General features: G+C 46.5%; 1 protein-coding gene across 3 annotated transcripts; it reads right to left on the bottom strand.

Annotated features, from left to right (window-relative positions):
• Window positions 1–1,310: 1,310 nt before the first annotated feature.
• Window positions 1,311–22,134, bottom strand: ppp2r5b (protein phosphatase 2, regulatory subunit B', beta). Of its 3 annotated transcripts, none has more exons than XM_066718999.1 (13): window positions 20,327–22,134; window positions 11,265–11,461; window positions 10,896–10,997; window positions 10,620–10,712; window positions 10,271–10,401; window positions 8,302–8,361; window positions 7,161–7,269; window positions 5,181–5,300; window positions 4,536–4,586; window positions 4,004–4,123; window positions 3,632–3,759; window positions 3,363–3,464; window positions 1,311–3,034 (listed from the first exon to the last, which is right to left on the bottom strand). In XM_066718999.1, the coding sequence occupies exons 1-13, from the start codon at window positions 20,517–20,519 to the stop codon at window positions 2,878–2,880; spliced, it is 1,563 nt and encodes a 520-aa protein (XP_066575096.1). In that variant the 5' UTR covers window positions 20,520–22,134; the 3' UTR covers window positions 1,311–2,877. The 3 variants fall into 3 exon arrangements, with proteins under 3 accessions (XP_066575096.1, XP_066575097.1, XP_066575098.1); XM_066719000.1 differs by having other exon boundaries at window positions 5,199–5,300; XM_066719001.1 differs by having other exon boundaries at window positions 5,247–5,300.
• Window positions 22,135–22,455: the final 321 nt, after the last annotated feature.

Raw genomic sequence — 22,455 nt, 5'->3', positions numbered from 1 at the left:
TTATCCACTAATGAAAGAGGTATTTATTACAGTACTATTTTGAATTTCTCTCGCCAGGGTGTTCTTGAAAGGTTATCTGGATAGTCAGTGCTGTGATTTTACAAAGTTCAAAATTATTTTTATGAAAACCTTTTTGGTAGCAGTGTTTTGAGTTAATCCCTCCAGTGAGTAACAAACAGTCATGTAGTCTGTGTTTTTGACAGCTTGTGAGTGCTCTCTGAGGGCAAAGTTTGAATTGGGACCAAGAAGTTTGTATTGTTGGGTGTGAGTTTTTTAAATTGTGTGTGAAGATTTGAGAAAATGGTGAGTTGTTCCAGGAATTGTCTAAGCAATTGAGAAACTGTACTGTTAGTCTTGCTCTTCCTTGTCCTCGTACTCTTCCTCCTCGTCCACCACCTCTTACACGTACTGTTCCTCCTCTGCCTCTCCGATTATTTCCATCCATTGTTGGTATAAACAGTCAACGCACCTGTGCACTCTGAACTGGCTTATATTCTGTACAATTGGTTTGATAACATCATTAGAAACAAGTGTGAACAATTTTGAGTCGTTGTGTGTAAACGATGACAACGGTATTGTAGTTGTGTTTAACTTTTGCCGCCCGTGTGTACCATTTTGCAACACAAGTACATCACAGTGAGAAATGGGTTTTAGTGAGAATGTGTTTAGAGTTTTGCAAAAAGAGTGCATGAGATTTGCAAATGATGTCTAACTTCCTGAAGTTGTTTAAGGTTTTGCCAAAAGAGTGATTGATTTGACAAATGGGTTTAGGCCACTGAGCATTTGGTTCAGAAAATGGGGTTTAGTGTTTTAGCAATTCAGAAAAACTGCAATATTAATTATGAAGAATTAAAATATGAAGATCTTTGTATGTGACAATACTGTATATTTCTGAATATTATTATTTGGTATGGTAGCCTAGCAGAAGGGAAAGACAAAGTGAAAGTGTCCCATATTTTGTCCCATATTAGATTAAACAGTAATGTGGGGGCACTGTGGTAAAAATTGTGTAGTGTTGTGTAGCGTGGCAATCATGCAGTGACGTATGGTGCACTATGGTAAAAAAAGCATTCAATATGGTGAAGCTTAGTGTGGTGTAGCATAGTAAAACTTAGTAAAAAGTGGTAAAAAGCTCCAGAGTGCCCCCTTGACAAGTGCGCCCCTATCCGCTCACCCCCACGCACTCTGACACCCTCCCCCCATCCTGCACAAAAACAACAACACTCCGCTGCCAGCCCACTGCCTAGGCAACGCAGCGTGATGACAACTGCCTCCCGGACATAGAGACTTGTAAAAAAAACAACAGCTGCTGAGTAACTATTATTCATTTATTAGTAGTATCATGATCATCATCCGTGACATTACTTTAATTATCGTTATTATTATTACCATTGTTAAATATATTTCTAAAACTTTTTTGGGATATTACAAAAGTCCTTTGGGTGGGGCCCCAGGGCTGGTACCCGTCAGAAACTGATATTCCTGACTGAGATCTAGTTTTGAAGTCGCCGCAAACCTGCCTAAACTTTCTCCTCTGTGGTTATAATAATAATAATAATAATAATAATAATAATAATAATAATAATAATAATAATAATAATTCAATTAAAACTGATTGAATCAGCTTATTTTTATCTATTTATTTAACAAACTGTGTGTGCTGTGCAGTGGCCACCTCCTCTGCGGCCGCGGCGACTTCAAACACCAGGTCTGACTCAGGCTGGAGAGCGAGCACAGCACCACAGTGTGTGTGTGTTTGTGTGTGTGTGAGAGGGTGTGTGTGTGTGAGAGGGTGTGTGTGTGTCCATCCTGAAGTTAGTGTTCTCTAGAGTCAGTACATTCAATCCCAGTGCCCTCTCACGTCCTCCAGCTGCTCCTCACCCCAGGGGTGGCCAGCCCTGGTCCCAGAGGGCCACAGCACAGCAGGCTGCTCCCTGATGTCAGTGATCGTCACCTTCATGCTCGGTTAAGCAATTAAGGGCCTGTTAGGTCACTAACGACCAATCGAAGGAACGGAGAACCGGCTGAACGGAAGCCGGGAGCCAGAGCAGGACGAAATAAACAGAACCCACGGAACTGCCCCGGATTCAAACCCCAGGCGGTTCTGTTTGTCTTCTGCTCTGCTCTAGTCTATTGTAGGTCTGTAAACCTGCTGCATAAACATAAAAAATGACCCAAGCATCCAGCACCTATATGTGTTTGTGTCTGTGTGTGTGTGTGTTGTGAGACTGTGTGTTTGAGAGAAAGAGAGAGAAGGTGTGTGTGAGTATGTGTGTAGAAATGTGTGTGGGAGAGAGAGAAAGGAAAGAGAGAGCGATAAGGTGTGTGTGTAAATGTGTGTATCTGTGTGTGTGTGAGAGAGAGAGAGAGGTGTGTGTATACATTTTTAAAATCATGGCTTTAAAATTGTATTAAAAAAACACTTGAGTCTGCCAGGTCTTTCTAGGGGGTACGGCTGTTTATTGTGCACCAACAACCATAATAAGAGGAATAAATATAACTGTACAGACACATGCTGTGTCAGTGAGGCTCCAGGCCTAAGACTTCGGAAGCTTCATCCTGATTGGACCCTGATTTGCGTAATTGGTCGTTAATTGATTAATTGACCACATATTGCGTCAATGGCCCTTAATTGCTCAGCGGTCCCTTAATTGATTTAATTGGCCCTTAATTGCTTAATTGGTCAGACTGCTGCAGCAGCACAACTACAGTGGAGCTGGAATGGGATGAAAGGGGAGAACGCAGGCTGCCGGTCCCTCCTCCCAACCCCCTCCCCCTGGAATCCACCACACACCCCACCTCGTCCGCCATCCCCCATCCCCCATCCCCCGTCCCCTCCCTGCTGCAGGCGTGCTGTGTGGCGAGTTGGGCTGGGTCCTAGGTGTTGCAGCTGTGGGACGGATCGCTGTGGTTCTGGCTGTGCTGCAGGTTGAGCTGGTTCATGGACTGCTCACCCAGGCTCTGCTGCCGCCGCTGCTGCTGCTCCTCCAGCCGGCGCCACAGCTCCAGCCGCTCCTGCTCCTTCTTCAGCTCCCTGCACAGTCAGACACAGGGCACACAGGGCACACAATCAGACAAAGGGCACACAGGGTACACAGGGCACACAGTGACACACAGGCAGACACTGGGCACACAGTCACACAGTCACACACAGGGCACACCCTTAATCAAAGGGCATACAGAGTATCATGTCAGACAAAGGGCACACAGTTACACAGGGCACACAGTCAGGCACAGGCCACACACACAGAGAGACACACACACACACAGACAAACACACACACTCTCACAGACACACACAAGGCACACACAGACACAATGTTCTGTCCGTCAGCAGATCGTGACACGCCAACATCTCTTACTTCTGTTTCTCCACCTTGTAGGAGGCTGTCAGCTCATCAAACAGCGGGCTGTTCATCTCCATGAACGTCTTCAGCACGTTGTAGATCAGAGACACGATGGTTCTGAGGCAGAGACAGACAAGAGAGACAGACAATGAGACAGACAATGAGACAGAGAGTCTCAGAGTAGGAGGAGGAGAGCAGGAGAGGGTGAGGCTAAAGGAGGAGAATGAGGGAGAAGAGGGGAGGAGGAGGAAGGGAGGAGGGGCGGGGAGGGTGGCCGCACTCACTGGTTCCAGTGCTCTTTGGACACGCGGTACAGGGTGCAGAATACGAGGGGCAGGATGACGGCGCAGTTCTCCTCGATCAGACTCAGGATGTACTCGTTATTCCAGAAGTAAAGAGCCCGCTCAGCCACCTGACACACAGAGGGGGATGAAAGAGAGACAGGGAAAGGGAGGAGGAGAGAGAGAGAGACGGGGGGGAGAGTTTGAGTTTAACAAATCACATTATTGAAACAAAAACTCAAGGTCAGACTACCATAAACTCCACACAGACAAAAATACATTAGAATATAATCTCAAAGTGAAGAGGAGCAGAGGGAGAGAGAGGGAGAGGGAGAGAGGGAAGGAGAGACAGAGAGAGGGAGAGCGAGGCAACACCTGGAAGTGAGGGCTGGAGATGCAGGTGGCGATCTGTCTGAAGAGAGGCTCCTGCACCTTGATGAACTGCGATGGCTCGATCACATCCAAAATCTCTTCAACCTCGCCCAGGAACATCACCTGCACAGCACAGCGCAGTTAAACCACACAGCACACAGTTAAACCACACAGCGCACAATACAGTTAAAGCACACAGCACAGTGCACAGTTAAACCACACAGCACACAGTTAAACCACACAGCGCACAATACAGTTAAAGCACACAGCACAGTGCACAGTTTAAGCACACCGCTGAATGATACAGCACATTGCAGTTAAATTACACAACACACAGTTAAACCAGACAGCACAGTACAGTGAAAGCACACAGTACAGCGCATGTAAACCACATAGCACAGTGCACAGTTAAACCACACATCTCAGTTAAACCACACAGCACAGCACATAGTTAAACCACACAGCACAGTTAAAACACACAGCACAGCACACAGTAAAATCACAGTTTAAATCCTCACAGCTCCCTTTCTCTCACCTCTTTCTGGGTGCAGGTCTTTGGCCAGTACTTCAGAAGCCCCCTGATGATCTACAGAAGAGAGGACAAACAACAGAAGACATTGTCACTGCGTGTGCTACGCTGGTGTGTGTTTGGGGGTGGAGACTATTTCCCTGCGCTCTCTGAATCAATGCCTAGAGGTGCAATGGGAAAAATAATGATAGTAATGATAATAATAATAATTGAATGAAGGGGGACATGGACGAGTACAGACCAGGACAAAAAAACAAAAAGCAAACAGCTAACAGTGCTGCGCCCATGGTAATTTTAATAATAAAGGGTTTTATATTCATCAAGAAATAATAGCCAGAAGTAAAAATAACAAGACCGCGGCGATATTTGTGGTAATAATAACATTGAGTTGGTGGCGCCGGTGTGCCGAGTTTTCTCTCTTGCCCGCAGGCGGGGGGCAGGCAGGCACATCCCAGGCTGCCAGTAGAGCTGACCATTTTTCACTCACTCACACTCACCCACTTGGCCACTCAGTCAATCACAATCACTCACACACTCACACTCACTTATATTCATTCACACTCACTCACTCACTCACCCACCCAATCACTCACACTCACTCACTCAATCACAGCCAATGAAAACCTTCTCTGGGTCGGTCCACCCACTCACCCCCTCACACCCACTCACAGCCAATGAAAACCCTCTCTGGGTTGGCCCACTTTGAGTTGGACTCACGTATTCCGTGACGGTGGCGTCTTTCTCCATGAACTGCACCACACAGTACGCCAGCTGCAACCAACACAGAGGGACAGAGGTCAGGGGTCAGAGGTCAGAGAGTCAGTCACACAGTACAGTGGCAAGTTTGACACCTGACAACCACAATCACATCGCATTACATCAAGACCCTGACCTAAGTAACACCCCCCTCCACATGCTAATTTATTAACAAAAACATACGTACAAATAAATCAACAAGCTCACAGATGCACAGGAGTTGTTAAAAGGAGAAACTGCGTTAGCATGTTTTAAAAAAAAAAGAGATAATTTTTTAAACAGAAAACAAGTTAGGAACTTCTTTTGAGAACTGAGAGGTGAGAAGCCAAAGGGCAAGAGAAAGAGAGGGCGAGAGGGACGGAGGGAGAGAGTCAGAGAAGGAGAGAGGAGTGCATGAGGGATGGAGAGAGTGAGGGAGGAAAAGCAAGTGAGAGAGAAAGCATGCAAGGGAGAGAGATGTAGAGGGAGAGTTAAAAGAGACAGAGACAAATAGAGAATTCAGGTAATTTATTACAACAAAACAAAACACCTCCCCTAGAGATTAAGACACAAACACTCAGAGAATCCTGCATCGGCTCCCTCCGCTCTCCAGAGAGCTCCCTTTCGGTTTCCAGGGAAGCCCTGGGCAACGGTTGCCCGGGCGACCATCGCCCCTGACTCCGGGGTGCCAGCAGGATGCCGCGCGAACATTCCGCAGAGGAGTGATGATGTCACCGCCTGCTTCTGGAAGCTACGGCCAGCAACTGGGGCCAAAATCAGGAGGAGCTCTCCACACTGCCCTGGGTCTGGAGGACTAGCTCTGTGAGCTGTCTGGCTCCCAGTTACTGCAGTTTAACTTGGACTTGTAGTTTTCAGTATACAGTTGTAGTTGTAGTGTTGTAGTTTGTAGCTATAGTAGTTATTGTAGTAGTTTTGCATTTTGTATTGCTCTTATGTTTTGTAAGTCGCCCTGGATAAGGGCGTCTGCCAATAAATACATAATAATAATAATGATAATAATGATAATAATAATAATGATAATAATAATAATAATAATAAAAATAATAATAATAATAATAATAATGTTGTGGTTACTGTAAATGATGCTGTAGAAAATGGTGTAGCTGTTGTCATAGTTATTATCATAGTTATTGTTGTTGTCAGCTGACAGGACCTCAGGGAGGGGCCGAGGGGAGAGCCCAGCTGGGACGCACTGCAGCCACAGAGGGGCCACCAGGGCCAACTCTGGGGGATTGCATCCCTTTCTGGTTCTGTTCCCTTCCTTTCCTCCTCCTTCCTGGCTTTCTTCCATCCCTCTCTCTCTCTTTTTCCCCACACTCCCTCTATCCCTCTCTCGCTCTGTCCCATACTCCCTCCCAGCTTCCCCCTTCCATCTCTCACATTCCTCTAAGCCCCCTTCCCTCCTAAATTGACACACCCACACACACAACAATTACATAAAAAACAAATAAACACTTGATGACAAGAAGAGAAATACACCAAATAAAAACATTAGCTGCAAAATAATACAGATTCACCCCCCCCCCACTCTCTCTCTATCTATTCTTCTTTCTCAACTTCCCCTCCGACACCGGCACCACTGCACCCCTCTCATTGCTGAATAATGCATAGCCAGCCAGCAGGGGAATTTGCAAAGAAATGTAGGCCAGATGGCATCAAAGACAGAGAGAGAGAGAGAGAGAGAGAGAGAGACGGAGCTGGGAGAAGAGATGCTGAAGGGTGCATGGCCTCCCGGGCTGCAACTTCCGGTCACTGGTTGGTTGTTTTCAGTTAAAAAAGTGGCGCAGTGGTACGCATTGGCAGAGTGAGCTCAGCACTGCGTTGGGTGATGGGCCAGGGTGTGAGTGTGTGTGAGAGTGGCTGCACATAGCGTACCTGTGCGTGGAATATGGACAGGGAGCGGGCCGTGTGTAGTGGGATTAGGACGCGCACCAGGAACTGCTTGTGCTCCGACTTCAGCGGCAGAGCGAAGCCATTGATGATGCTGCAGGAAGACAAAACAAGTAAACACACAGACAGACGTACAAACATACGTGCATACAAACACACAAACAAACAATCAGACCCACACAAACACACACACAAACAGAGAGTATAGAAAGCATGAGACTGGTCAATACCGGGCAGGAGGCTCACGGGCCGGCCCAGACCCACACTGTCAACAACACATCTTAGCAAGTGTGTTATGTTGCTCAATTTTAATGTAACTAGGAGCTGTTTCTTAAATAAGGCTGGAATTGTACCTACTGGCTTTTTTGTAACACATAACATGTCTCTCCTCCCTCTCCTTTCTTCCCTTCCCTCCCTCTCCCCCTCTCTCTATGTCTCTCTACCTCCCTCTCTTTCTCCCATTCCCTCCTTCTCTCCCTCTCCCCCTCCCTCTCTTTCTATTCTTCTGTCTCTCTCCCTCTCTCAATCCCCCTCTCTCTCTCCCTCTCTCCCTCTATCCCCCTCTTTCACTCTCCCCATCTCCCTCTCCCTCCCTCTCCCCGTCTCTGTATCCCCCTTTCACTCTTTCTCTCTCCCTCCCCCTCCCTCTCTCTCTCCCACTCCCTCTCCCTATCTCTGGTGCCGTGTTATGCACCAGACGCAGGCGGTGCTATTAATAACCCAGACCATAGCAGAGCCGTGCGGTCAGAGGCTCCTGACACACACAGACACAGACACTGAGCAGACATGGCTGCCTCCTCCCCCTCCCTCTGCACTGATCAGCTCCCCACGACACGGCGAACCAGGCACAGACACAGTGCACTACAACACAGTATAGTGGAGTATAGTGTGGTATATTATAGGACAACTACTACAACTACAACTACTGTAACTACTACTACAACTACTACAACTGCAATTACTAACTATTACTACAGCTACCACTACTAATGCAACTACCACTACTACCACAAATTCTTACTACTACTACTACTACTACTACTGCCACAACAACTACTGTAAGTATTACTACAACAACTACTACTTCTACTGCAGTGGCTACCACAGGGGGCTTCCGGCTGCTCACCTGCCCAGGATCTCCAGCAGCTCGGCCACTCCATTGAAGTGCTCTGTCTCATAGATGAACCTGCGGAGACAGAGCGGGGGGACTGAGCGTGGGGGTCAGCCTATGTACTGGAGACTCCCCCTCCCCTTCCCCTTGTGTGACAGTGTGTGTGTGTGTGTGTGTGTGTGAGAATAACAACGTGTTTGTGTGTGACAGTCAGTGTTGTTTTTGCCACCTGTTTTTGATTTAGTCTCTAGACTAAAATACATAAACGATTTAGTCACATTTTAGTCATGCCGTCTCCATTAATTTTAGTCAAAACAAAAATGACTAAAATCAAATGACGAAAATGAACATATGTTTAGTCACATTTTAGTCATAACTGTACTTATTTTATGTTACGTTTTTAAATGTGCTTGATCAATCTGGAGATCAAAAGAGTACATTTGGTGGCAGTGGTGTATTGTTTCTGCATTTAGAACAATAAGCAAAATATTTCCCAGGTGGGGGACTGGTATTATGCTATTGAGTAAGGCACTTATAGCACAATTTCATCTGCAAAAATCTAAAACCTATTTCTTGCATTGTTTTCTATAGCCTGACTTCACAATGAATTAACCCCATTGGCACCACGTAGACTTCCTGTTTTAGCTGGTTCCATTGGGTGCAATGCATTGAAGTCAGGCCCTGAAACACAAGCTGCACGTTTCTCCTGCATTCCACAGATACGTTATGAGGTAAAAAGTGAAGATTTTGATATGTGTCAATTGGGGACCCTGTGTGAATAAAATAGTCACTTTACATTCACTAATTGGATTAAATTGATTCAACAAGTAGAATATCATAAAGACACGTTTACTTTTTTGAGGGCAAGTTTCAAAATATTTTCACAAAGCTACATTAACACTTACATAAGGCTCAGAAGGTAGTAACCTAAATTATTATAATTCTTATTTTTATTTCTTGGCAGACACCCTTATCCAGGGCGACTTACAACATAAATATGGATGATAGAATGCTCAAAACACCGACAATGGTTTTTATTAATGGCTCCTATTTCAAAACTTTTAATTAGATAAATCGCTTGCAAGGTAACTTGAAACATGCTCTGCTTGTTAACAGCTGACTAGTTAACAATGTGAACTATCATTAATAACGATCACACGTAAACCCTTAAAGTATATGTTACAAAAAAAGGATAAAACAAAAGCAGCTAGCAATTGTTAGCCTATAGGCCTACACACAGCTTAATTGCAGGCTGTGTTACTTTTGAGTAAATGATGGGGTGGCGATTCCTTGTGTGCCTCTTCAGAGTTATCGTGTTTTTCTCACACTGTGTAAGTGCAGCATTCATCTCCCCACATGATTTGTCATATTTAAAAGACTGCGGCACTTCACTTTTTTTATCTAACTGCACAGGACAACATAATTAGTGCTGCGTTAAAAGAAATGTTTACTACAGATATGGTCCCTTTGTTTTATGACAAACACCAGGGTGGGAAGCCCTGGAATATATCAGAGATTGTGGATTACAGGACTCACTGAATATATGGTTAATGAGGATGCGTCAAGTATGGCATTTTTTTTATATGATTAATGTAGGGGGCGGGACGATAGCAGAGGATTGTGGTCAATTAAGTCGTGTTATGACAGTGCATCCATTGACAGTTTCAGAGTTTAATGTCAAAAAAGTCTACAATTATGGTTCTGGTCAAGCAGTCCGTACAAAACACACACCAACCAGCACATCCCTTATCCAATCAAAATAAATCTCAGTCTTGACATATTTTAGTCTCGTCTTATTTTAGTCAGACTAAAATGCCGAATTAATTAGTGATCGTTATCGTCCCTATACTGCAGTTTCGTCACGCTATCATCTCCATCATCGTCATAAAAAAACAAGTCATCAGCTAATATTTTTGCGTCATAATATTAGTCAATCAAAACAACAGTGGTGACAGTGTGTGTGTGTGTCTGTGTGTGTCTGTACCTCAGGAAGATGTTGTTGATCTGCTTGCGGATGTAGGCACGCAGCCCCAGCAGCTTGCCATAGACCCGGTGCAGGATGGTCTTCAGGTACTCCCTCTCACGGGGGTCCTCACTGTCAAACAGCTCCAGCAGCTGCACATTGAGAGAAGGAGAGAGATGGATACAGGGATTCAGAGAGAGGGATGGAGAGAGAAAGGGGGACAGAGACAGAAATGAGAACAGAGGGACATTACAAAACAGACAGCTTCAATTTAATTTTTCTCAACTATGTAATATTATTCATTATAATTAATAGGGGATTGGAGTGGACAGATGGAAAGTGGACAGACAGACAGTGCAGTGGACAGTACCTGCATGACAAACTTTTGGTCAACGTATCGCTTGGCCATTGAAGGCTGGAAATCTGGGCTCTCCAGGAACCGCAGGAAAAACTCATACACCAGCTGTGGAGAGAGGGAGAGAAGGGGAGGGAGAGGGAGAGAGGTGGGGGAGGGACGGAGAGAGAGAGAGTGAGGGAGGAAGATCAAGAAAGAATAACTGAGAGAATGATCTCCCTCCCTTCTCCACTCTCCCTACCCTCCCCTGCCCTCCCTCCCTCCCTCTCTCTCTCTCCCTGGCTGCGATACCTGCAGGTGCGGCCAGGACGCCTCCAGCGTGGGCTCGTCCTCCTCGGGGTCGAACTCGGGGTTCTCACTGGGCGGCAGCGTACGGAAGATATTGACCGAGATCTGGGGAGGGGTGAGGGAGGAGAGGAGAGGAGGAGAGGCAGAGGGAGAGGGAGAGGGTGGAGACCAGGGCAAAAAAGGGCAGGAAAGAAAAGGAGAGAAAGAGGGAGGACGCAGTCAATAAGGAACACATGTAGCTCACACTGGGCACAGGCATTGATGAGCACCATTCTTCTCCATCTCTCCCCCTCTCCCCCTCCCTGTCCCTGTCCCCCTTTCCACCTCTCCCTCTCTCTACCTCTCCCTGTCCCTCTCCCCCTCCCTACTCACCATCTTGATGGCCTCGGGGTACAGGGGCTCGATGAGCACGCCGCGGCTGGTGGCCACACACTCCACCAGCTCGTTCAGCGCACCACGCTTGATCTCCTTGCCCTTCAGGTCAGCCACGCAGTCCAGGAAATCGAACAGCACGCAGCACTGCTGCAGCTTCTTACAGAACAGGTCGTGGAGCTCTGCCACCGGGGCATCTGCACATGCAGGGGACAGGGGGACAGGGATAAGGAACAGGGATAGGACAGGGGAAAGGACAAGGTCAGGGATGGGACAAGGAACAGGGATGGGACGGGGAAAAATACATGGATGGGACAAGGATAAGAGATGGGAGAGGGACAAGGGACAGGGAAGGCGGGACAGTGGGAGTGTATTGGGAAAGTTGAGGGACGGGAGGGGAGGGGGAGGAACAGAGGGAGGGAGGGACAGAGAGGGACCCAGTGACAGGGAAGGGGCACAGTGGGACAGGAAGGGACATAGGGGACACAGAGGGAAAGGTGATATAGAATGAAACAGAAGGACAGACAGGGAGTGGCAGGGAGGGACAGAGAGGGCAGTGAGAGAGAGAAAAAGACATCAGTATAATACCATTGCTAGTACATTGTAGTGGAATGTAGTGTATGTAGCACAGTGCAGTGTAGTGTTGTGTATTTAGCGCAGTGTACTGTAGTGTCTTTAGCACCGTGTAGTGTAGTTTAGTGTCTTTAGCTCAGTTCAGTGTAGTGTAGTAAGTGTAGTGTTTAGCACAGTGCAGTGCAGTAAGTACAGCCTAGTGTGGTGTAATACAGTAAGTTATAGAGTAGTACAGGCCCCCGTCTTGACTGGTGTCAGGCCTTTTTGATAGACAGGCCAGTTCATCCCAGACATGTTCTATCAGTTTCCTGATGTCAGGAGTGGACTGCGTTCCCAAAAACTTCGCCCCCTGCACCATCCCTGTGTGCCATGAGTGAATAGCAGGAGTCTGTTTGGGGTTTCTGTGCCAGATCTCTGGCGCCACATTTCCTAAAACGGACTACAGACATGCTAATCTCTCTCTTAAAAACGCACGGGAGACAAGGCAAGAAAAAAGAAAGAAACACATTAAGGAGAGAAAGGCACAAGAGAAAGGGAGGAACAATACGAAAGAAGAAACAAAGAAAACAGTGATGCAAAGGAAAATAAAATATTCATGTATCAAATACATCCAGAAGACAGATTTTTTTTTTTACAAAACGGTTGAGTCTTTGCGAAGCTTTCTGGCGTCTTCCTGAGAGCTTACAGCTCATGAATATTTAACGGAAAGACGGACAGAAAATTAATATTAAAAGTAACAGGGCTGGCAGGGTGGAATGGCGAAACATAGGATAGGAAGAGAGGGATTGTGGCAGAGAGAGAAAGAGAGAGTGAGAGAGAGAGGAAGAGGGAGCAAGGGAGTGAGAGGAGGGAGAGAGAGAGGGAGAGGAAAGAGACAGAAAGCCTAAGAGAGGAGAGAGAGAGACAGAGATAGACACAAAAAAAGAGAGTGGAGGTTAATATTCACTGTCTCTCTCGCTCTCTCTCTCTCTCTCTCTGAACAAATGGCATCTTCCTAATGTAAATGGGCGATTCAGCCTCTTAAACGATCAATCAAGATCCATCTCTGAACAGGGGGGGGCGTGGCTGATGATTACATCACCTACCAGTCAAGGCTAAATATAGATCAGACAGAGAGGGAGAGAAGGGAGGGGAGGGAGATGCTGAGTTAAACCATGACATCATCCCCTCCCTCTCTCTCTCATATTCTGAACCTCCTCCATCTCTCCTGTTGTTATAGCACTCGCTCACTTGCTTGCTTTTTTCTAACCCCCTCCCTCTCTCTCTCTCTCTCTCTCTCTCTCTCTCTCTCTCTCTCTCTCTCCCCCTTCCTCTCCCTCTCTCTCTCCCTCTCTCCCTCTGTCTCTCTCGCCAAATCCAAGTCAATTCGGTGGGCCTGTCCTGGCACATCCATTCAAAGTGGTAAAGCTAAAATGCCCAATAGGGATAAACTGACAGGTTTCAGCGAGCCGGGTGAGGCAGAACAAACAGCTCAACAAGGAAGACAAGGCCCCAAGTTTTGGGCAAAGTATTTGATTGGGAGGGGGCCCTGTGTGTGTGTCTGATTGGGGCAGTGGCAAGTGGTGGCTCTATTTGGCATCAACTCTACACATCGTAGGGCCTACAAAACCAAAATTCCTAATTTGTGGCAAGACAATTAGTATTGTGGAAGGGGAGGGTTTGTGCGTCCCCTCACCTTCCTTTACCTCAGTGCTCCCTCTCCCCTTCCAGGTTGAGTTAAAAACCAGAGAAGTACGAGGGGTGGGGGAAACCAGGGAAACGAGTGACGCAGCGGGGAAACCCTTGAGCCCAGCGTCCCATGCGTGTGCGTGGCCCCCATGCTGCCCAGGAGACCTTCGAATGAAAACCCGCCCCCTGCGCACTGACTCCCAGCGCCAAGCAGGGGCTGAACTACAACTGTGAGTATTTACATGCCACCGGGTCGGTTCTGTGACGACAGCGCTGTCAGGTATTTAAAAAGCCCTTTTTTCACGCATTTTTATGGATCTATTTATGTATGTATATTTATTAATAACACAGAGCTGTTTCCAAATCCACTGGTGACTCTTCCCACTCAGCTTATGACGCACACAGGCAGTCAATCCCCCCCCCCGGCCCCCCTCGAGATCCCCCCCCCACGCCCACAGCCCAGCTCTATACAACAACAAACACAATTAATGCATAGCAATCTAAAGATGTTGTTGCCCATTAAAATAATCCCACTCCACAGTCAATACAGCGTCAGAAATCTGCAGGATTCTGTCTCTCCCTGTCTCTCTCTCCTCTCTTTCTTTCTCTCCCTCCCTCTCTCTCTCGTTCAATTTTTTTTTTCTTTTGCATGTATGTTTCAGTGTGTGTGTGACAGTGTAAGTCTGAGTGGGTGTGTGCGCGTGTGAGTGTGTGTGTATGTCGGTGTGTGTGTGTTTGTGTGTGTGTTCCAGAGTGTGTGTGAGAGTGTGAGTCTGAGTGGGTGTTGTGTTTGTGTGTATGTTTCAGTATGTATGTGTGTGTGTCATTTCTAATTTGGCTTCTATATGAATCACAGCCTCCTCCTCTGGGATTAATGCACAGAATGATTGATGTTGTTGCTGTGTGTGTGTGTGTCTGTGTGTGTGTCTGTGTGTGTAAGTGGGAGTGTGAGTATGAGTGGGAGTGTGCGAGTGTGTGTCGATGTGTGGGTGTGTGAGTGAGAATGTGTGTGTCTGTGTGTGTGAGAGTGTGTGTCTCTGTGTCTGTGCGTGTCTGTGTGTGTGTGTGTGTGTGTGTGTGTGTCACAGTTCTCTGCCCCTCCTGTGTGTGATATCTCTACTCTGCATCCTGGTCATCTTAATTTTAGACAGCTGGTTGTTATGACAATCGATTGCAGGAAAAGGTCTCCCTCCCTCTCTCCCTTTCTCTCCCTTTCCATCTCTCTTTCTTTCTCACTTTATCTATCTTTAGGTGTCAAATTAAATTGCTTCACTTTCCCCTATGAAAACAAATACCACCACCTACTAAACTCACTCCTTCCACTGAACTACAGTACAGCACAGCAGGGTCTGCAGCCCTGGTCCTGAAGAGACACAGTACAGTACAGCACAGTCCAACAGTGGCCAGTCGATATGAGCGTCTGCAGCTGCTGGTCTCGCCCGTGAAACGGCAACAACATCACCGCTATTGATTGTCCCATTACACACGCAGGCCAGACCATCTGCCTCCACTGCCATGGCCCCCTCCCTCTCCCTCTCCCTCTCCCTCTCCCATACCCCCCACTCCCTCTCCTTCTCTCTTAATACTTATCCATGACCCCCCCCTCTTTTTCTCCCCATCTGAGTCTCCCTCCCTCCTTTCCCCTCTCTCTCCCCTCTCCTCTCTCAGTCTCTGACTGTCTCTCTCTCTCTCTCTCTCATTCCTCTCTCTCTGGTCTGTATGTTGTCAAGTAAGATTGCTTTTCTCTCTCTCACTCTCTCCTCTTCTCTCTCTTTGTAAACTCTGTTCAGGAAAGTGCACAGCCACTCTCAGAGATTATCGATCCAGAGCCTCCGATCCAGAGGACTGATGTGGATAATGGGACGAGATGGCCGTAACCTTATACCTCATTCCCTTCAGATCTGCCTTCCCCCCATCATTCTGCGGCGGCACCAGCCCTGACCAGGATTCATTCTCACAAAAACCCAGGGTAATAATGATTATAATATGAACAAATTAAATATAAAATATAGAAACTATTTTGCATTCACATGGTTTCCTACATAATACTCTCTCTCTCTCTCTCTCATTTTCTAAAATGCAGATTCTCTTTATATATAAAAAACAACAACACAGAAAACCACACAAGATCAAAACTCCAAAACAAACACTCTTCCCCAATCAGCCCATTGTGGTGCTCAGCAGAGCGAGCTCTCGCTTCAGGACTGGAGTTAAAAGCAGCCTGGTCATGAGTGTGCACTGTGCCCTGCCGGCCTGTCTGCGTCTCAGTGTCTGTCTGTGTCTCAGTGTATGTCTGCCTGCCTGTTTGTGTCTCAGTATCTGTCTGTCTGACTAGCTGCCTGTCTGTGTCTGCCTGTCTGTGTTTCAGTGTCTGTCTGCCTGCCTGTCTTTGTTTCTGTGTCTGTGTTTGTTGGGGTGCCTGCCTGCCTGTCTGTGTCTCTCCGTGACTGTCTGTCTGTGTCTCAGTGTCTGTCTGCCTGTCTTTGTTTCTGTGTCTGTGTTTGTTGGCCTGCCTGCCTGTCTGTGTCTCCATGACTGTCTGTCTGCCTATCTGTGTTTGTCTGCCTGCCTGCCTGCCTGTCTGTGTTTCAGTGTCTATCTGTCTGCATCCCAGTGTCCATCTGTCTGTGTCTTGAGGTCTGTCTGCACACCTGCATGTCTGAATCTCAGTGTGTCTGTCTGTCCATGCCTTGGTGCAAGATTATTCCCCTGAACGCTGCCCAGATCAGTCAGTGAGCAGCAGAAACAGGCAATGTCCGATTGAAAAAATACAAAATCCAAGCACGGTCCTGAGGTCAGGGACAGCATGCCCTCCCACTGTCTGCGGATTAATTGACCTTGAATTTGACTTGTGGAGTTTCTGTTTTTTTCGCCTTCTTTCTTCGATTTTGTCTTACTGATATAAGATCAGTGATGGGGGGGCAGTCTAGGTTCAGCACAGCCTCCCTCTCAGAGGAACAGGCCCTGAGGCTCCTGGTGCTGTCTGCCAATGTGAGACGGGATACAACAGCTCCCAGCATGTAACTCCCTCCCATCCGGACTCCCAGTCCCCATGGATACTATCAAAGCAAACCAAACACAACCGGCAGCAGTGTGGAGTAGCAATCAGGACTCTGGACTCCTGAGTGGAGGGTCGTGGGTTCAATGCCAGGTGGGAGACACTTCTGCTGTATCCTTCATTGATCGAGCTACTGTATCTTGATTGCTCCAGTAAGAATCCAGCTATGTAAATGGGTATTTGTATGTAAAATGAATGTGATATATTGTAAGTTTTCCTGGATAAGGGTATCTGCTAAGAAGATGTGTAATAATAACTTTTATCAGATGCAACCTGGACATACCTGCAGGAGGCAACATCCTGGTGTATAATAAAAACTTGGTTCAAGTGATTAGTGATGCCACGTCAGTCAAAGACTGCTAGCCCAGGCCAGTCAGCTTGAGCATGCGGTGAGTGAGATGGATGGTCAAGAATGTTATTTTGGGCCAGTTCGGTCACTCTTGCCACCCTGTGCATCACAGGAGAGGAGGGCAGAGGAGCTGGGGTCACACAGCCAGCAGGTGCCAGAGCTCGTCTCAGACTTTAAAAAGATCCAGTAAAAATGGGAGCAGGAGTTGGCCTGGGCAGAGTAGCATGTTGGATGCTGGGAATGGTCGTAGGCCTGAACTTGTACCAACCCCACCCCCCGCCAATTGCAAGATTAAATTGGTCAATTTACCACACTTTAATTCATTAAAAAAATCTAATCTTAGTTTATGTCTTCTTTTAGGTGAATTGTGTTTATTGTGATGGGAAATTTTATTTTGAAGGCGTTAATGCCCAGCAGCCTGAGGTATAAGACCCCCCTGCCTGATAGCAGAGCCGCCTGTTCAGGGCTCTGGTCTGACTGGACAGGATGGGCTCAGTGGAGCTGCTCTATGGAGCTGCTGTTGGTATCATTTCTCTTTCCCAGGAGCATAAACCCAGCTGCAGGAATCCAGTTTTGACAGACTGCAGCCAGGAGGCCTGACAGAGAGAGGTTTTCTCCTCAGGACAGTACATTTTTTTCAAAGCATCTTATTGGGAGAATGCTCTCCTCTCATTGGCAGAGCGTTATGCTTAAGTTGGCAGGTTTTAATGGGTGAGGCTGAATTACACAGCTGTGTTACACAGAGCCATTTGGTCTTGATTGGCTTGCCATACTCCTATTATTATTATCAGTATTATTAATAATATTGATTGGAAGAAGAAGAAAAGCCCAGGCACGGGGTTTGGATTGGAAATGGCGTGACTGCACGTTTACAGATCCTTCCCCCTCTCCTGCTCTCCCCTTCACTGCCTAGTTCCATCCCCAGCGCTGTGCCTCCCCTCCCTCTGGGCATCTCAGTTTCCACCTCTCCCCAACTGAACAACTCCCAGTGTGATTCAGCGAATAATAATTGCCTTTATTGCTCTCTGTCGTTCCTCTTCTCTTCTCATCTCTTTCCTCTGTCTATATATAGGGCATATATGTACATTTTAAAGTACAAAACCTTAAAGAAAAAAAAAATGTATGTCCTTATGTCAAACACCTGCTGTCCTGGGTGTAAGTCACTTGTAATATAATTATTATAAATGTCCATAAAGTCACCATGATTATAACTGCTAATAATATTAGTATTATTATTATAATAATAATAATAATAATAATAATAATAATAATAATAATAATAATAATAGTTGTAATAATAGCATCTACTGAGTTATTTAACAGATGAATTTATAAAACGAGATTTACCCGGTTTAGAGTTAGTATTACACGCCTGTGAGGGACATTAACCTAGGAGGGAAGATCAGAATGGCCTACGTCACGGTTGGCCAAACAGAGGTGCTACGTCCAAAAGCGCCCAGACCCGGGGCATCCCTAAAGCTGGCACCTGCGTCTGGTTTAATATTCAGCCAGCTGTGTACAAAGTGTGTGCGTTTTCTTTCATGATTGATAGTGGCCTACCTGGTTTACAGTGTATTATTCTTCCTGATGGAATTAAAGCGGAGGCTGACTTATCAAGGTTGCCCATTGGGCAGTTATTATGTATCCATACGCACCTAGGCCTTACTGAAAATCTAGTTTAGTGTGCACAGAGATTCAACAGCATTAAAATAAATAAATAAATAAATAAATAAATAAAAACATGTTTGGGTAAAGGTTTCTCGCCTTTGTTCGGGAGGATGCATTTTCTGAGGACTTCCGAGTTAATAATAGGGACCCCTAATGTCGACATCTTACATGTCAACTGCCACCTTGCTCTATCCGGGTCTACTTTCAGCACATCAGGGAATGATTTACACAAATGAAAGCACACAAACAAACCATCCATTATTATTATTATTAGTAGTAGTAGTATTTATATATTTTAAAGGATAAGACAACAATACTACAATTGTACCCCATTTTAAGTGGCTTTGAAGGGACTACGTTTTGCCAGGCTACACAAGAAGGAACCCTGCGCCCGATATCAATCCTGCGAACTTGACTCTCTGTAGGCTACTAAAGATCTCGATGAAACCGCACGATTCAGGCTTTAAACAAAACAGTCGTAGTAGCCTACATACAAATACCACAAACAAATGTGTATAATATTTAAAATGTGTTTCAAATACACTAATATTTATGGAAGACTACCTCGAAGGACACTCGACTTTCAGCAAAACCCCCCGAACAAGGACCCGTTTTATCTTTCTCTCTAACTGGCTTTTACGACCTTTGCCTGTTGTAACTTATGAAAAGAGGTTGCTTAAAATGTTTCAGTTGATTGAATTGTTCATTATTGAAAATCCACAAATAATACTATTAATAACAAAACGCTGAAATAAAATACAACAGAAAACGGCCTGGGCTCGCGCTCCTCAATGGCGCCATTTTCTTCCTCGCGCTGCGCAATGCTCTCTGGGTGCCGCCGTTTTCCCGGCGTTATTCCCGGCTTTTGGTGTAAAAAATAAATAAAGATGTAACCGATTTTAACATGGTAGGTACAAATGTCAGATTCCACAGTGCTCTTTTGGACTTACAACACCGATGGCTAGAACTGTCATAACTAATAATAATAATAATAATAATCGTTGGATCACTCAGTTATTAATGGACACCAAACGAGCACGATGAGTCGAATGGCCTCCTCTCGTTTGTAAACTTTCTGATGTTCTGAATAATAATAATAATAATAATAATAATAATAATAATAATAATAATAATAATAATTTGAATTATTTGAAGTTTAATGATTATATTTAATATTTAATAATTATAACAATATTAATAGTAATTGGCACATTTATGTTTTGGGCCATGGTGGTTTAAATGCTTAGGTACATCAATACAAATACTTGAACCTATACCCTATGTCAATTCATTTAAAAATACGTTAACTTATTATTATTATTGATATTATTATTGCCGTATTCCTGTAAGCGGATCCTCTATGACGTCAGTCGTTATTCCTGTCTGACCACATAGGTAGCCCTTCGCGTTCGCGTTCCCTCTCCGCCACCTGCGCTGGGATTTGAGCTCCTGGGTTCTGTCGGACAGTCTCTCGCCCTGGGGACGCGGGGAATAACCCGAACCTCTCGGCACGTCACGCCAGGATACGGCATGGACCGGCACGGCTCGGCTGATACCCGTTCCACGCGTTCCACGTTCCGGGAGTCCAGTAATACAGTGACACACACACGGCAGGGCGATAGAAAATACATGAATACACGAATAAATACATAAAAACGACAGCAGCCAAGGCAAAAAGACAAGCAAACAAACAAAAAAGAATAATATTATTAGTAATAATGATAATTAAAGATGTACAGTTCTTACCTTTAAGAAGGGGCAGTGGCGTGAGTTCCACCTGGGAACTCTGGTATCGGAACTGGGACGAGCTGTGCGATCGCCTCTGCCGGGCTCGGCGCATCGACCGGCGGGGGAAGCCATCGACTTTCTCGGCGCTGGGGACGGAGAAGCTGGTGGTGGGGGAAGAGGGGCTGGAAGCGGGCAGTTTAGTCGTCTCCATTGTGGAAGGAATGGATGAGGGAAGGAGGAGGAGGAGGGAGAGGACGAGGCGGTGGAGGTGGCGGGGTAATGGCAGTAGTAGTCGTTGTAATAATAATTTAATGCATAAAGGAGCAATATATAAATAACGGAATAAATAAAGACTATAGAGAGGTAGTAGTCCGGATACGTGCGGGGAGAAGAGAGGGGGCGGGGGGTGTAGGGATGGGATAAATACAGAATTGGAGATAGGCTGCAGACAGTTAGTTGATGCGGATTGGCGCAGCTGGCGGGGTAGAGGACCGCTACCTAGTGATGCTCAGGGCTGACAGTGCGCTTTATATGACACGCGTTTCTGTATGTATATATATATATAGCTGGGCGTTTAGACGGCCAGCCGAGATAGGCTAGCCTCTCGCTATAGATCAAATTAAAAAATATATATCAAAATTAATTGAAAATGATGCTATAAAAAAAAAAAAATCCTTTCGTTCGCCCGTGCCGCTGTCGTCAATGGACGTGCGGTGTCCTTTGACGTGTTTATTTCAAGGAAGGGAAGACGCGCACACACACAATTCCCAACAACGTGTTTATGTAGACAGGTCCAATCACACACGTTCATTCATTCTTTTTTCTTCTCCCCCTCCTTCCTCCCCCGTTTCGGTTTTATTGTATTTTGAAGTCAGCCGAGTCCGGGGTCACACGCGATATCCGTCTCGGTCCACGGCCACGGGAGGGAGAAAAACACACGGATGTGCTCTCGCCCCTCCAAGAAAGAAAGAAATGGAGGAAAAGAAAGGAAGCCGCTTTCACCCCTTTTCTCTCCTCTCTGTCCCTCCGTGACGATCGTCCCCCCTCTCTCTCCGTTATTGTAATTGCAATTATTATTCCATAGAAGGAATCTCTTTTCTTTCCTCCTCTCTCTCTCTCTCTCTCTCTCTCTCTCTCTCTCTCCCTTCTTTCTTCAGGAGGCTCGCTCTTGCTAGGGCGGGGGGAACGATGAGCGGCAGTCCGACAAGTGTCTCTCCGAATCCGGCCGGTGTGGGGGGGGTTTGGGACGGGAGGGGGTCTGGGGGGCGGTCTGGTGCTCCTCTGGCGGCCGATCACACCCTCAAGATCCGATCACTGACATCCTTTCCCTCCGCCGATGGCCCAACTGGTTCCGTTGCTGCCTCGTCCCTCTCTTTCTCGCTCCCTTTTTCCTCAGCCTACTCTAACAAGCGTGCCCCCCCCTCTTGTCAGATTGACGCCGAATGTCCTTTAGTCACACGTGCCAATAAATAAATCAATATTTGTTTTTTGGTTATTATATTATTATTACAAAAATGAGTCCATCTCAATATTGTTTCGCCTGCTCCTCCTCCACCCCCCCTTCTCCTCCACCACCTCCACCTCCTCCTCTCTCGAGTGCTCTCGTAGCCGACTGTACCTGCATCCACACTTAAATCCAATTGAATGCAAACGAAACCGGATCCTGCGGCGAACCCGGGCCGGACGGCTCAGATGCGGTGGGCGCGTCGGCTGTAGCGGCGCCTCATTGTCCGGTGCTTCTTCAAAGGCTCGCTGCTGTTCCGCCGCCCGAATCGAATGCTGATCTGAATTCGGGAGGCTCGATTTGACGCATTCCGGGGCGGGTCGCGGCGCCGTGGGTGTGAGCAGACGAGAGAGAGAGAGAGAGAGAGAGAGAGAGAGGGGGGAGGGAGAGAACGGGTGCTCTCTCTCGGTAACACGTGAATCTTTCAGGGAGACGTAAACAAGCACAGAGAGAGATGAGGGACTAAAAGCGAGAGATAATGGAGGGAGTTTGTGTGCGAGAGAGAGATGAGGGAGAGTGTGAGAGAGTTTTTTTTTTTTTTTTTCCCAATAGGAGCTCCGATACTCAGTTGAATGGAAATGTTCTCTCGGTTTAGGGCTTATTTAAGATTTTCACATTTTACTTTTACAACTGACAACCGCAC

The sequence above is a fragment of the Amia ocellicauda genome, chromosome 12, assembly GCF_036373705.1.
Source record: "Amia ocellicauda isolate fAmiCal2 chromosome 12, fAmiCal2.hap1, whole genome shotgun sequence".
Lineage (NCBI taxonomy): Eukaryota > Metazoa > Chordata > Actinopteri > Amiiformes > Amiidae > Amia > Amia ocellicauda.
This window is presented reverse-complemented; position numbering and strand designations above follow the sequence as displayed.